Raw genomic sequence first — 15,363 nt, forward strand, 5'->3', positions numbered from 1 at the left:
TGATAAACTCTAAAGAACATTTTATTTAGCTGAATGAAAGTAAGGCTAGTAGAGCTTATCAATATAAAAGGACTGAAATTCACTGCTATGCCTTAAACTCATTTGAGATAAAAGTTTATCATTAGTACTCTTTATATGCAGCACAAAAAAATATAAATTATTTACTCATATAAGAGTTCCACAACAGCATCCAGATTCAACTCTTTCCTGGGAGATAATGTGGGATGTTTTAATATTTTTCACTTTTAATTTAACCTCTTACCCTAAATGCAGGATTTGCTCCATGCTCCAATAAGCATTTCACAGTGCCTGCACACAAGTTATATGCAGCGATATGCAGAGCTGTTCCAAAATTAAAGTCACTGCAAGTGGCATCCACATCTGTAATTGAACATCACAAGTATATTAACAAAATTTTTAGTTAATCTATTAAAATGTGAAAAGAGGCAGGTTGGGTTGGATTTATTTGGGGGAATAGGGGTATAAGCTATTGACAAGACTTAAACCAACCCACTAGAAGGACCATTCTCACAATGGAATAAAATCTGCATATTACAATCTGGTTAACTAATTTTTTCCTTAGTATAATAAAATTTCACTATCAAATGGACTCATGTTATCATGGGTTTTCTAACCATCACAAACTAAAGTATACTTAAAAGCAATTAATGGCAATAATTTGTATTTGTAAAAGTAACTGTCTTAACACACTCTTTCACTAAACCTCTTGGATATTTGCCACAACAATGATAATGTAGCAGGGTTTAGATCAGTGACTAGCAAACCACGGCTCATGGTCAAATCCAACTCATCGTGTTTTCATAAATAAAGTTTTATTGGAACACAGCCACTTGCATTCATTTATATATTCTCTGTGGCTGCTTTCACACCTCTCTGTAGAATCAAGTAGTTTCAACAGGGACCATGTGGTCCACAAAGCCTAAAATATTTACTATCTGCCTCTTCATAGAAAAAAGAAGGTAAAACAATGGAGACTTCTCAAACCCGGAATAAATTAAAGTGTAATTAAACATATGCTACATGCTGTATTCATTCACAATACTTTATGATGAATTTGGATTTCACAGGAAGAATGAGAATCTTGCAATTCTAAGAACATTTTAAGAACTTTCAACAAATCATCAGGATGCTATACACAGACACTAGATATACTCCAGATTCGGATATCCCATTTCGACTGTTTTTTATAACATGGGTTTAATATACCTCTGGTTCTGCTAATCCTACCTGAATCAAACGACCGCTTCACCACCTTACATGCCCTACCCACACTGTAAACAAACCAAGACACACTCAGAACACTGTCCTGAGTTATGAAAGACACTGTACCATCAAGAGAGGCTTTCTTCCTAACATTATTCAAAACGTGAAAACACAAAAAGGGAAAGAAGAGCTGGACAACTATATGAAGCAGAGTTTGGGAAATTTACTGAATCTCTAAAACAAGTCTTCTACAAATGGAGGAAACACCGCATACGATCTTCAACGTAAACTAATACTACTGCACTTGTTGTCATTTTTTCTCTAAAGAAAACTGCCCACTGAAAAGAACCACGACTGCGATTTAGACATTCTGATGTTCATTTCTGGGACATCAAGCACCATCAAGACAAGAAGAAAAAAAATGAAAATCTATCCTTTAATGGAATCACAGAATTTCAGAACTGAATACCACCTAAAATAAATATTCTTCATGATTTCAGCGCTCAGCTTTGAAGGTTTTATTGCTCTAAATTTCTAGCTACCCAAATAAGACAAAAGAACTATACACAGATTCAACTACACTTTATAAAATCCATGTTCTACTGGGGAATGTGCAGAGATATAAAAAAATGAGATAACACTTTATTTTGTATGTCTCTGTACTAAATCTTTTGTGAAAAGATAGTAACTAAACTTCAATTTACAAAATTCAAACTATTTCTGAAAAATAAAATGGGATTGGAAGTCATATGGAACAAGATGGATCACAAGTAAAAATATCTTTGAGTTATAATTTTTCTGCCATCAATAATGTGTTCAATTAATAACATCCAGTGGTGATCTTGTAGTACTTGCCTTTTGGTTTAGATGTCTTCAAAATCACTCTTATAAGCTCAGGAACATCAAAATAAGCAGCATAATGCAAGGCATTCATGTTTGTCCATCGACTCCGCAAACTAACATCTGCTCCCAGATCAATAAGCTGAGTTGCAAATTTTACCGCTGTATCAACATCACCTAGAAAAGGTTTTCTAAATTACTTTCCTTCAATACAAATGTTAAGTTCCAATGCATGCCATCTACTACCTCATCTAAAAAGCCAAGGCAAACAGCACACTGAATATACACTTACAACTTAAAACCTGTCACTTTTACAAGAAATTTATTCTTTCTAACAAAATAATCATACTCAAGGATATTGATAAACACATAGCTGTAAAGATGTTCATCACAGCACTTTTTATTATGAATAAAATTGTGAAACAACCTAAAAGTACAATAATAAGACACTGGTTAAATAAATTATGAGACATCCATATAATGGAATACTATAGAGCATTAAAACCAGTGTGCCAGACCCCTGCTGCTCAGAGTGCGCTCTGTGGACCACTGCCAGTCCCAAACTGTAATTTGCACTTCCGATAACGTTTCTGTTTTTCCCTGTGTAATCATTTCCTCTGAATATATTAACTGAAATGCAATTTTATGCTTTGAAAAATACTTGGGCTTGTATTTTATATGTCTTTAATTTCATTTTTCTATTACAAGGTCATTTTTATTTTATTTTACAAAAGTATCAGTCCATGATGGACTGCAGAAAGAAAAAGCAGAAGAGTCCTTCATCATCAATAGTTTAAGAAGCACTGTCTCAGACTATTGAAACAGGTATAGGTATTCACAATTTATCATTAAAAGGCAATGGTATAGCACAAAGAAAGTGAAAGTGAAGTTGCTCAGTCATGTCCGACTCTTTGTGACCCCATGTACTGTAGCCTACCAGGCTCCTCCCTCCATGGGATTCTCCAGGCAAGAGTACTGGAGTGGGTTGCCATTTCCTTCTCCAGGGGATATTCCCAACCCAGGGATCGAACCTGGGTCTCCCGAATTCCAGGCAGACGCTTTAACCTCTGAGCCACCAGGTATAGCACAGGAGAATACCAATTTTGGAAACTGCACATATGTATGTAGGAACAGACCTTAGACAGACATAAAGACCAAGGTCTGTAGGGAGCGGGATGCCTGGAAAAAAGCATGGACTGTTAAACCTTGCTATAAACCCTCAGGAAGGTTCTAGGTGTTACTAATTACTTTCACCTAGCAAGCAGGCAGGCATGAAGCCTGTTCCAGAAAAGTTGGGAGGTACCAGGAGACTATAAAGACTCCCTCAAGAAAAGGGAGGAACAGGAACAAGGTGTGTGCAGGACCTAACTGAATCCTCGCCTATTCAAGGAATATTATCATCATCACCTAGGTGCCCTTGCAGGGACTCTGGTTGACATCAACATACAAGCACAAACATAGATGTCTCAAGCCATTAACAGACTCGCCACATACTCACCAATACCGTGAGCTCCAGATTTGCATGTGTAATGCAAAAGAGTCATATCTGTCAATCCATCTCTGTCATTCACATTGCAACCTCTCTTAAGAATCTGAGGAAACCAAAGAAGATATGATTACAATATAAGAGTCTACTGATTTCAAACCAATACTGAGAAACCAGGATAGTCAGTCTTACTGAATTAGTTCTCAATGAATCCTGGAGGAGGAAATGGCAACCCATTCCAGTATTCTTGTCTGGAGAATCCCATGGGCAGAGGAGCCTGGTGGGCTATAGTCCATGCAGTCGCAAAGAGTCAGACACAACTTAGCAACTGAGCATAAACGCACAAAATGAGTAGATAGAACTGACTTCTCTTACGGGTGAATTTTAACAATAATGAAAATTGAACTTGTCACCAGATCAAAGGAAACTCTTGAAGAGTATTCCCAAGTAATTTGTCACTCAAAATAGGTTCCTTAACCTCTCAAAGGACAAGCAAATTTCCTTTCTAATGGGAGTAACAGTATTTGAAAAAGTATAAGCCCCTCTTCCTTAACACATGACAGTAAGCTGGTCAAGGAACCCAGCATTATTCTTTTACTCCTCTTGCAAAAAATTTAGAGTTTTTAAATTATATTTAAGTCTAGATCTTTACCAAGCCACCCAAAAGTATAGATAAACATGATGGTAATCAAATTCCCTCATGAAAGTATTTTTTTAATTTATAAATTAATTTGTATGAAAATATGAAAAATGCCTGCTCCCATCAAGAGTCAAATGTCAGAACTCCAGATGTAAGGAAGTGAGGAGCACAGGGGAATGATGGAAAGACTGTGCTGTGTGCGTGCTCAGTCACTTCAGTCGTGTCCCACTCTTTTGCGACCCTATGGACTGTAGCCTGCCAGTCTCCTCTATCCATGGGATTCTCCAGGCAAGAATACTGGAGTGGGTTGCCATGCCCTCCTCCAGGGGATCTTCCAGAAACAAGGATTGAACCCACGTCTCCTGCATTGCAGGTGGATTCTTTACCCACTGAGCCACATGGGAAGCCCCGATGGAAAGACTATACAGCACTAATTCACTTTTGGTGAAAAATCCAGAGATACAAAGAACAAGCATCAGCATCTTTAAAAGGCTTCCCCTTTATCACCACCTATTCATTCCAATGGGGGAAAAATATTTTACAATTAACAATCCTAATAACATAGGATTTATGATATAAAAACTCCTCACCTCATTTCCAATAACGTCAATGTTTTGCTGGACCTGAGGAACCCACTGTCTTAAAATGGCAAATAATTCTGATACAGAAGTTTTGGGATCAAAGAGAATTTCCTGGCATGATGTATCATTAGGATCAAAGAAAGAAAACTCTGTTTAAAGAATTAAAAAAAAGGCATAAATTATATTTATTAAAATTTCCAAAAGCATATGTTAAAAATAATAAACAACAAGACCAGGACTCAAATGACACAAATACTTTTAGGTGCTAGAAATATTTTACCTTAAGCAAGTCTCAATAGCAAGTCAGGATCACCAAAAATTACGAAACACTTCTGAAGTGCTGTGAGAATGAGATTTTCACACATCACACCACATCTTATCACAAATGAAACAAAAATCTGAGTGCACTGATCTCAAACCCTAAACTGTCCAAGAACTTCCTCTAAAGCACAGAAAGTCTGCCAAAGTTTACAGGTATTTTCACCTCTCAAAACATTATAAATATGTCATGAATAGTAGATTCACATCCATGATTAAAACATACATAGTAGAAAGAAATATGGCAGAATATTAACAGTGGTACTAGAATGATGCGTAATTTTAAATATTCTTGTTACTTCTCTGTAGTTTCCTAATTTTCCATAGTAAATAGGCATTACTTTTTACCCACTGAGAAGCCAGTGGAGAACTGCTATGTACACACAATAAGGAAGTAATATGTGATAATGCAGAAAGGAAGCATTGAGGCCAAGAGGTTGGGTTATCTGGAATATGTATTAGTAAAGATGTGGAATACTAGACAAAATTAAACATGATTTTAAAATTCCTTAAAACTTCCTTAAGATTCAGAGAACGGATTATCCTATGGCCAGAAAATAAAAGAGAACAGAAGAAAATCAGATTGTTTAATCTTGAAAAAGAAGCTAGGGACTCTAAAAAATCAGAAGCATCTAAAGAAGAGAGTCATTAGAAAAGCAGTATTTGCTGAGTGGTTACACTTTACCAAACACCTTACCTGATAGGTATTAGTCTCATTTTATAGATAAGCTCAGACTAACTAATACTTGCTCAAAGTCAGACAGCTAGCAAGTGACAAATCTGGGGCAGAAAACCAGGTCTGCCTCCAAAATCTATCGTCTTTCCTCTATGATGTTGCCTCCCCAAGAAAATTCACTATTGAGCTAAAATGTACAGATTTTAGCAGCATACATAAGTTAAATTATTTAAACTTAAAAGTTTAATTATTATTTAAAATAATTTCAATTCTAATCAATCAAAATTTCACCAAGATTCCTTTGTAGAAGGAGACAGACAAAATTACATTCCCATTACATTTAGAGAAAAATACAAACTCCTTTCTGAAGCCTAAATGATCCTGCCTGGTCTGGCCCCTGCCTTCCTCCCCAGTTTCATCTCCTGCCATTCTGCCCTTCAACCACTTTGCTTCTCAGCCACAGCGGCTATTGTGGCTGAGAAGCACTATTTCTCTGGATACACCAAAGTTTTTTCCCCAACTCCATGTCTTTGATTTCCTATTCTTTTGCCTGGAACACATCTCTCCAGGTTCTTCTCTCAACCAGATGCTTCTGATTCTTCAGATGACCAGCCCATCTAACAACCACTCTGCTCCATTATCCTCTGTCCATTTCTTTTCGCCACAGAATTCATTATAACCTATAAAATCCACATTTTGTTTATTCCTGTGTTCTTTTATTGTCTGTTTTCCTTCCTAGAATGTCGCTCCCGGTCACTGTGCTATCCCCAGCACCTGGGACAACAACCTAGCGCATAACAGGCCCTCAACAAATACTCAACAAACGCAATTCTGGATGCCATGGTTTAAGAGGACACTGACTACAGCATACTAAACAGAGAACAGCTGGAGTGAAAAGGGTCTAGAGATCCTGATGATGAGGGACTGGTAGAGGAATCAGAAATGTGTAGCCTAAAGAAGTATAGACTAATTTAAAAAATCAAAATTATCTTCAAACATTTGAAGGTTATCATATAAAAAAGTGTTTGTTCCAAAAACATCAAACCATTTGGCCAAAATTTTAAGGAGGCATACTTTGAGTCCATATACAAAAACAATTTTTACCACAACTAAAACTTTAGCTATGAAATAAACTATTAGTTTCCTACTACTGAAGATGTCCAAGTGGCTGAATGGTTACCTATCAGAGATCCTGAAACAGAATTTCTATACTAGGAAATGAGTAGGGAAAGCTGAACTGTAGGTCCATTCAGATTCTAAGGACCTATTAAGAATTCAGACAATGTTTAATTTTGGTTATACAAAGGGATCAATGCCCATTCTCATCTTTCAATGTATTTATTCAACAAACACTGACTGAGCAACTAATATCAACAAATGACTACCTTAGCCCAATGAGATAATCAAAAGCAAAATGTGATTTCTACTCCATCCAAAGAGCTGTGGTCTGGGAAAGGAAAGAAGACAATTATGACTCAAGATAGAACAAGATAAGTGCCATAAGCAAGGTGCAAAGTGCTTTTCAAGGTTTTTCCTGCATAACTGATTTTTTTATATCTGAAAATCAATCCAGTCAGTTTTTGTAAAAACTGCAAATAACTCCCAAGATCCAGGCATGGGTTTTATGTAACACCTTTGATGACTACAAGGCAAGCTGCTACAGAATCTGAACATATAAAAATAGCATACTTGGAGATGAATAGTTATTAGAATGGATATAGCTAAAAAGACAAATTCACAATCCAATCATTATATTTTCACTAATATTTAAAAACTGCATTATCTCTACCTTCAAAGACAATTTGAAATGGTGACCCAATATTTTACTTGAAAAAATCTATCTAAATTAGAAATGTAACACATCCATCAAGTTTACCTTCCAGTTTTCTTTTATTACTTTATCACCTATCTGATAAAATACAGTCCCAGGAAAACAAGTCTAAATAGATTAAAAACCAGAATACTACTAAATTTATATTTTACAAAGAATATTTAATGAACCAATTTAAATATGAATCAATCTCAAGCCACATTCCCAGGAAAGGTCTCACCCTCTCTGCATAAGTACACGGCTTATCTGGTTTTATTTTACTATATTTGTGAACACATAGATCATTACAATGGGAGACACCTGAACAGAATCCAAATTAGGCTTGTTTGTGTATTAAAACACATTACTTTTTGTTACATGGTCATCCAAATTTGGATCATTTCAGCAGTGATTACTTGGCTTGTTAATTAGAATCCCAGTATTTCAGAGATAACAGGGCCCTTTAAAGAAGGCTACCTTACAGTGTTTTTACATCTTTTTTTTTTTTCATACATGGCTTTTTAAACAAGTCAATATATTTAACCAAAATATATATATCAATAGCAGAAGGATGCTAGGTGTCTAAGCACCACTGCATTTTAAAAATAAAATCCTCTGAATCCACTGTGGTGCCTAAAATGAACATTTTTACATAGTAAAAATGCTGACAGCAGACATAAAGTGTTCAGCTTGAAAGGCAGGAAAAGCAATAAGCAACTGTTATTTTTGAAAAAGGAAAACTTTAGCAATTTTATGAAAACCACAATAAATGGTTTTAGGAAAAATTAGGAATACAAAAAGGTATAAAACAGAAATCAAGTTACCAGTTCATGGAAAATAAACACAGCTACTTAACATACCACAGTCTGAAGGCATTGGTGCTGCAGAAATGGAAAAGATAACTGGTGTATCAGAACCTTGAAATAAAAATGGGTATTTTCCAATCAAAGAACTTCCTTCTAATGGAAAATCTGGAAGGTCCTCTATGGTCATCTTCTAGAAAGCCACCTTTAATGAGAGAGAGGAAAAAAGCATATCTATTATATTTGTATGCAACTTAGAATAACTGCCTTCAATCACAAATAGCTTATTTTTTAAAATATCTAACCTATTGTCAACCTTCAAACATCTCTTTAGAGAGTAAAGGGGAAAAATTCCTTTTGGCAAACCACTGTTAAACGAATATACATTGCTTCACACTGTCTCTTAGGGTCAACAGCATACGTAATCTTTTTGGACAAAGTTCAGGAATAAAAAATGACTGTGTATTTCCCAATAATAGGTAAACACATTTTTTAAATGCTGAACTAATCTTAATGGGTGATGTCCTCTTTACTTGCAGTAACAAGCGAGGAGATAGTATCCCTGGTAGATGCATCTCAAACTTCTCATAGGATCTGACACAGCTTCTATCATGTCATCCAATGGTTCGTGCCATCTGCTCATCACATGAAAATAACCTAGTTTAGAGCATTATTATTTTCTGACATCCCAGAAAACTTAATTGAAAACTGACCACATCACTCGTACAAATCTAAATCTAGCTTACTGACATTGTTTCACTTCTTAACAAGGTAGAGGATCTACTTAGTCCATCCAGCGGAAGACGGAAGGTCATGCCTTTAAACCACATCACTTATGTGACCTCTTTTTCCCAGGAAACATGAGCACTCAGAATAAATTTGCTCCAAATTAGACAGTCGCTGCACCCTGACCCACATATCAGAGATGACACAGAATGAAAAGAAAATGTTAGTAAACCTCAACTATGAGGCTAAAAGCCTTCCAGTTTCTTCTGCATCAAATCTTTGAAGTCTGAAATATTATGAATCTCTGTATCTATTTAAAATATAAGCAGAAAACTATATTACAAAGCTAAATAAAAATGAGTATAGATTATTTCAGTAGAGAGAATAGAATAAGTAAAGATGGTTAACTGATAGTGTAGCAGATAACGCTAGGCTAGGTACTACTCAACGTGTGCTCTATTCTACTTGGGTAACCAGCACTTTATCACCTTAACCTATCACGCTTCCCTACCACCATCACCCTATTCCAAGCAGTCACCTTTCTGAGATAAGTGGTTTCTTTCCAATTAGATTCATATGTTTTCTAAATACTAGCAGAAACTGGTAAAGAGTAAGGCAATTTCTTTTTTCTCATAAGGGACAGGTTTACATGGTCATGGATATTATATATTAAATAACTTAATCCAGTATTACTATGCTAAAGGCTCTCAAGGTTTCTTGGATGCTAAAATGTCTCACCACTCAATACTTTGAATCATTTTGACATTAACCTGGCCACATAAATGGGAAAAATTGTTGCCATACGGCATGGTGAACTTCCTCAAATACTAAAAAAAGTAGCGCCTACCACAAGGACAGCTCTCCTTCAATACTGCAGCTTCCCTGTATTCGAAGTCAGTCAGGATTTCTGCTTGCTGGCCTCTACAAATTAGCAGTAAATTTGGGGAAAACAGTGTATACCAGGTATGAAGTGTCCTTTGAAGCCAAGGAACAGAAATAAAGTTTAATAATATTAATCTGTACAAGGCACTACACTATTCTAGATGTTTCAGAGAATACAAAAATGAGTAACATATGGCCCATGCTTGTTACGTAGCTTACAATCTACTGCTGCTGCTGCTAAGTCACTTCAGTTGTGTCCGACTCTGTGCGACCCCAGACGGCAGCCCACCAGGCTCCCCCATCCCTGGGATTCTCCAGGCAAGAACACTGGAGTGGGTTGCCATTTTCTTCTCCAATGCATGAAAGTAAAAAGTGAAAGTGAAGACGCTCAGTCGCGTCCCACTCTCAGCGACCCCATGGACTGCAGCCCACCAGGCTCCTCCGCCCATGGGACTTTCCAGGCAAGAACACTGGAGTGGGGTGCCATTTCCTTCTCCTAGGGTGAATAAAATAGTACTAATAACTATAGTTGGTAAAACTGAGTGAAATATATTCCATAACCTCAGGACAAGGAACGTTTGCAGTATGAGCTCCTGAAAATGAGAAATGGTGCAGTGAAAAAAAGCATCATTTGAGAAGTGTCTTGAAAGATGAGTAGGCAGAAATTTAAAAGTGGAGCCCATCAAAAGAACAGCAGGTTGGAACTGGGCACATCTAGTAAGAGGTAAGGCTGTCATGGTTTTTTAGGACTCTCCTCAGTAATGCTTTATGTACCTGATCAAATACCAACCATTTAATTCCATGAGCAGTGAGAAATCACTGACTTTTTAAAAGGGGACTGTCCTAATTCAAGCTGTTTTAAGAAGATTAATCTTTGACTATAGTCACACTTTGGGACTCAGCCATGTTTTTTACACTCTTAATTCTTCAATAAAATGATTAAGTGGTTTTCTTCCTCAGTTGGTTAAAAGGGAGCCATTTTTCAAAACTTCCCTTTCAAAAAGTGGAGTTTCCCATTCAAAAACACATTTAATAACTATTTATTAAATATACACATTGAATAAATATTCAAACCCAGACTCAAGGTGGAAAGATGATTCATTCAACAAGATGTAATCAACTTTATTTTACATGTTAGGTATTTCAAACCCAAAAAAGCTACAATATTACCTGAACAATGTAGTGAACATTCTTAACAGGTATTTTGTGTCTTCATTTCATTTTTTTTCCCTGGTCCCATTTCCTTTCTGTCATGAAAAGCCCAACCTTCTACCTTTTGTCCCATTTAAGAAAACTATACATCTCTACAAACTTCTGTATAGTTTTAGAATCCTTTCCTAAAAGTGATTTCTGGATCTAAAGATCTGGGAATCTTGGTCAAACCTAGAGTTGTGATGAGCTGGATTGAGTACATATTTTCATTTCAAACCCGACTATGGCTAATTGGTGATAATGGGTTATGCAGAATAACCTAAGATTAAAAAAAAAAGGTGGCCCTAATTAACTGTGTATGTAACAGATGCAATAACAAGAATCAAATTCCCTAAACTATGATTTATATAGGAATTCCATCACTCCAAATCAGCTCTGAGTAAAAGCAACTTGTAACATGGTTCCAATATTTGGTGATTGTTTTTCAGAGATTCCTGGTCAATGCCCTAACACTGAATGGTGGTGAGTGGAGTTGCCCATTAACTTCTTCAGAGTGGTTCATGGCTATCAGGACCTCACTAAGGAACCTCACTGAGACCAAGAGATGCCCTCAGATTTATTTGGAATACAGTTCAAGGGCATATTACTCAAACTCATATCCTTAAGTTGTTACTCAGCTATCAGGAAATCCAAGCTGCATTCACATAAGTTGGAAACATGAGGCCCTTTCATTCACTTTCATATAGTATTCTGTTATGAGTGTTTATTTTCACAAGATACAAAAACACATAATCTTACCAAAATAAGCATTTTAAGTATATTTCTAATAACCCATTTATTTATTTGTTATCTACATGAAATCTATTTAATCATTGAGCAAGTATGGTGTGCTGCAGTCCATGGGATTGCAGTCAGACACCACTGAGCGACTGAACAACAACAGGCCTTACAGAGAACATGAAAGATACCTGCCCTCAACAAGTTCATTTAGTCATTCAACAAGTATTTATCAAGTGTTTCTTACTAAGTCTTAGCCTGGCATAGCAAAGGTAAAGAAAACAGATTGTCATCATGTAGATTACAGTTAAGAACAGAATTCCTACAAGAAATTTGAAATTACTATATAATTGAAATAAGTGCTGGATTCAAGGGGGCCAGTGAAGGCTTCCTAAGGGAATAATTTAAAACTGCAGTGCCCAACCAGGTAGCTATTAGCCACATGTGTCTATACAAATTAAACATTTAGTTCCTCCATTGCTCGAGCCCCATACAAGGGCTCAAAAGTCACATGTGGCTAGTGGCCACCGTATTGAACGCTGCAGAAGAACACTTCCCTCAGAATAGTAAATTATGTGGACTCAAATTCCAGATGAGAAAATGCCTGAAATGACAAAAAAAAACAGAGGCTAACAAACTAAGCAAGCCCACGGTGGTACTTAATTATACATCATTAACAAGGGAATAGCAAGTCTAAAAGTAACCAGATGTTCACAGATTTACACAGGGCTAAAGAGTTCAGTTGATTCTATTACATGAAGATCACTAGTATGTTTCAAAACTGGAGTTGTTACAAGCCATAAAAGACATCATATAAATATTATTTTTTAAAAGCCTTACTGGTGGGATTGTTTCTGGTAAATATGAAACGTCTGAAATAAATCCTACAAATAATATACCATATGCCAAATCTTCTGTAAGACAGAAATAAACATATTCATTCCATTTCAAGATTCACTCTTTCCGCCCAGGTTGTCCATAACAAACGACAGTATTTTAAAATGCATAATTATGGTAGCAAAACAGGGTAGAACCAGGATGGCTTTGCATCATAAAAATGCAGACTTCTGCCAATTCCAATTCTCTGCTTTCTCTACACAGTTGCTCCATGTCCTCCACTGCGTGATCTTCTGCCATTTAGACGACTTTAAGTTGTGCAGAAGATACATAAATGACAAGTGTCAATGTGAAAGTGAAGTACGAGTAAAGTATTTGGCTGATGTTTCAAAAAAGGAGGGTGTTTCCTCACTGAAATTTTTAAAAGGCATCGATATACACTCTGATATTGCTACAATGTGAACCACACTCAAGCAGGGAACATACAGCAAGTTATTATCCCATGAGAATATCCTCCTCTGATACATATCAAAACATTGTCTCAGAGTTAAAATCCAAATTGCCTACATAGTCTCTAGATTAATGAACAACCTGACATCTAATTCAAAAGAAAGCTGACGTTATAAACCCATCAATCCAGCTCACAAGGATGAGGTCTAACCCGCGTCTCTGTTGAGCAGTCTCTGAGCAAGTGTTTTCCCCCAACTTCCCATGATTTAGAATTAAGCAATCTGGGGGTAGCGAACGACTGGAGGCAGAGTCATTTATCTTAGTCATTTATCTTTGAATTCTCTCCGGCAAAAGGTTCTTCAAACAGTTTAATAAGCAAAGGGGTGGCAGGAGAGATGCGAAGAGGGCCCTCACAGGAAAACCACGAAGGGCTGGGCACAGCACGCTGCGCATCACTGCGCGCGAGAGGCTCTCCCAAGGGCGCCGGGGCGGTCAAGGTTGGGGCGGCGCAGCAGGGTCCTGCCCGTCCCACACACCTGGCGGTATCTCATCCTGAAGTTAAACAGGCGGAGAGAAACGGAAACCAGACACCCACGTCCCGGCCCGTGGGCCGCCCCAACCCCGCCCCCGCCCCAGGGAGGCCTCCAGGAGCCGGCGACACTGGCGCCCACTGCAGGCGACCCGGGAGGGGGGCTCCCAGCGCCTCCGCGCCGCCCTCCCCGAACCGCCAACCGGACCTCAGGCCCCCGCGCCCCCGCCCGCCCGGCCCGGGGCCCCCGCGCGCTCCCGCCCCACCTGCCTCCTCCGGTCCTCTCCGGGCGGCCGACGGGAACGCAGGGGCGCGGAGAGAAGGCCAAGAGGCGCGCTTCTCCACCCGGGTGCCTGTCTCCGGTAGCCGACCGCGGGGCCTCCCGCCGCGCCTCTCCCAGCCCTCGTCCGGCCCCTCCCGCCTGCCACCTCCGCGTCGCGCGCGCCGGAGCCGGGCCCCACGCGGGGTCGGTGCGCGCGCGCAGTGCAGGCGCCCGGGCGGCGCGCAGGCCCCGGTCCCGGCCCCGCGCACGCGCCGGGGAGCGGGGACTGTAAGGAAGCGCGCGCCCGTGCTCGCCGCCTCATGCCTGCTCCCCTGCAGCCTCTCCGCAGACCCTGGCTGGGGTTCGAGGACAGGAAAGTCTGGTGGGCTTCGTGCGTTAACCTTGAGGGGGTGAGACGCCACTGGGATATTTCCACCGCAACACAAGGCAGGATCTCTGCGGAACCCCATCTGGCCCTAGGCCATGCTTGGGGAAGCAGCCCGTGGCCTGCTGTACAGAAGCTTCTCCGTCAAAGCCTTTAGCTAAAACAATCTGACCTGCTTCTCTGTCTCGCATCCCTGGACTAGCAGCGCTCCAATACTCTGCTTAGGAGCAGGCATCACGTCTTACCCTTTGGGGGCTCCCCGGTATCGCTCCGTGCATGGCCCAAAATAGGGCCATTAGTCAATTACCTGCTTGCAGGTCTTGCTGTAAAAAGCCTAGTCAAGGCTATACCCAAGTGGAATAATTACACCCAAGTATGGCAGTGTAGGGAGAAGGCAATGGCAACCCACTTTCACTTTTCACTTTCATGCATTGGAGAAGGAAATGGCAACCCACTCCAGTGTTCCTGCCTGGAGAATTCCAGGGACGAGAGAGCCTGTCGGGCTGCCGTCTATGGGGTCGCACAGAGTCGGACACGACTGAAGCGACTTAGCAGCAGCAGCAGAGGCATGGCAGTGTAGATGCAGAAGAGGATGTACCAGTATTTGTCCCAGAAGTTTATTTCCCCTGCTACGTTGCTCCCTTCTCACCCCCTTCTCTCCTGGCCCCCTTCTTCATGCCCCCTAAGAACCAGAAAGTGGTGATGAATGCTGGCATCCTGATTCAAAGAATAGGTGTTATTTGACAGTCCCTTAATGAAGGGACTGAATAAGTCCATGTTTTCCCGTGACTGAAGCCTGTAACCCTAAGCCAGTAGTGTTACACCGTAACAACTCCCTCTGAGGCCTTTTTGATCTCATACACCAACTGCTACACTGTATTTCCACGTTGACCAAACACAGTCCTGGCAAGAGCTACCCCGGCTCTAGAACATCTTTTCCTGTTAGAATAATTGGCTCCAGACATTAGAAAAGATGCTTAAGTCC

The 15,363-nt window shown here is 39.4% G+C and overlaps 1 protein-coding gene across 3 annotated transcripts in view; it reads right to left on the reverse strand.

Annotated features, from left to right (window-relative positions):
• The window catches only part of CLIP4 (CAP-Gly domain containing linker protein family member 4), a 78,491-nt gene that overhangs the window by 49,144 nt on the left and 13,984 nt on the right, over nt 1–15,363 (reverse strand). The window contains exons 1-6 of one of the 3 annotated variants that reach the window (XM_061432941.1): nt 14,002–14,089; nt 8,436–8,583; nt 4,781–4,920; nt 3,563–3,656; nt 2,080–2,241; nt 263–381 (exon numbers count right to left, since the gene is read on the reverse strand). In XM_061432941.1, coding sequence (XP_061288925.1) covers nt 263–381; nt 2,080–2,241; nt 3,563–3,656; nt 4,781–4,920; nt 8,436–8,568 — 648 coding nt within the window. In that variant the 5' untranslated portion in view covers nt 8,569–8,583; nt 14,002–14,089. Of the gene's footprint in view, nt 1–262; nt 382–2,079; nt 2,242–3,562; nt 3,657–4,780; nt 4,921–8,435; nt 8,584–13,997; nt 14,090–15,363 lie in introns of those variants that run through there. The other 2 variants (XM_061432939.1, XM_061432938.1) reach the window with 2 other exon arrangements.

The sequence above is a fragment of the Bos javanicus genome, chromosome 11 (genome assembly GCF_032452875.1).
Source record: "Bos javanicus breed banteng chromosome 11, ARS-OSU_banteng_1.0, whole genome shotgun sequence".
NCBI lineage: Eukaryota > Metazoa > Chordata > Mammalia > Artiodactyla > Bovidae > Bos > Bos javanicus.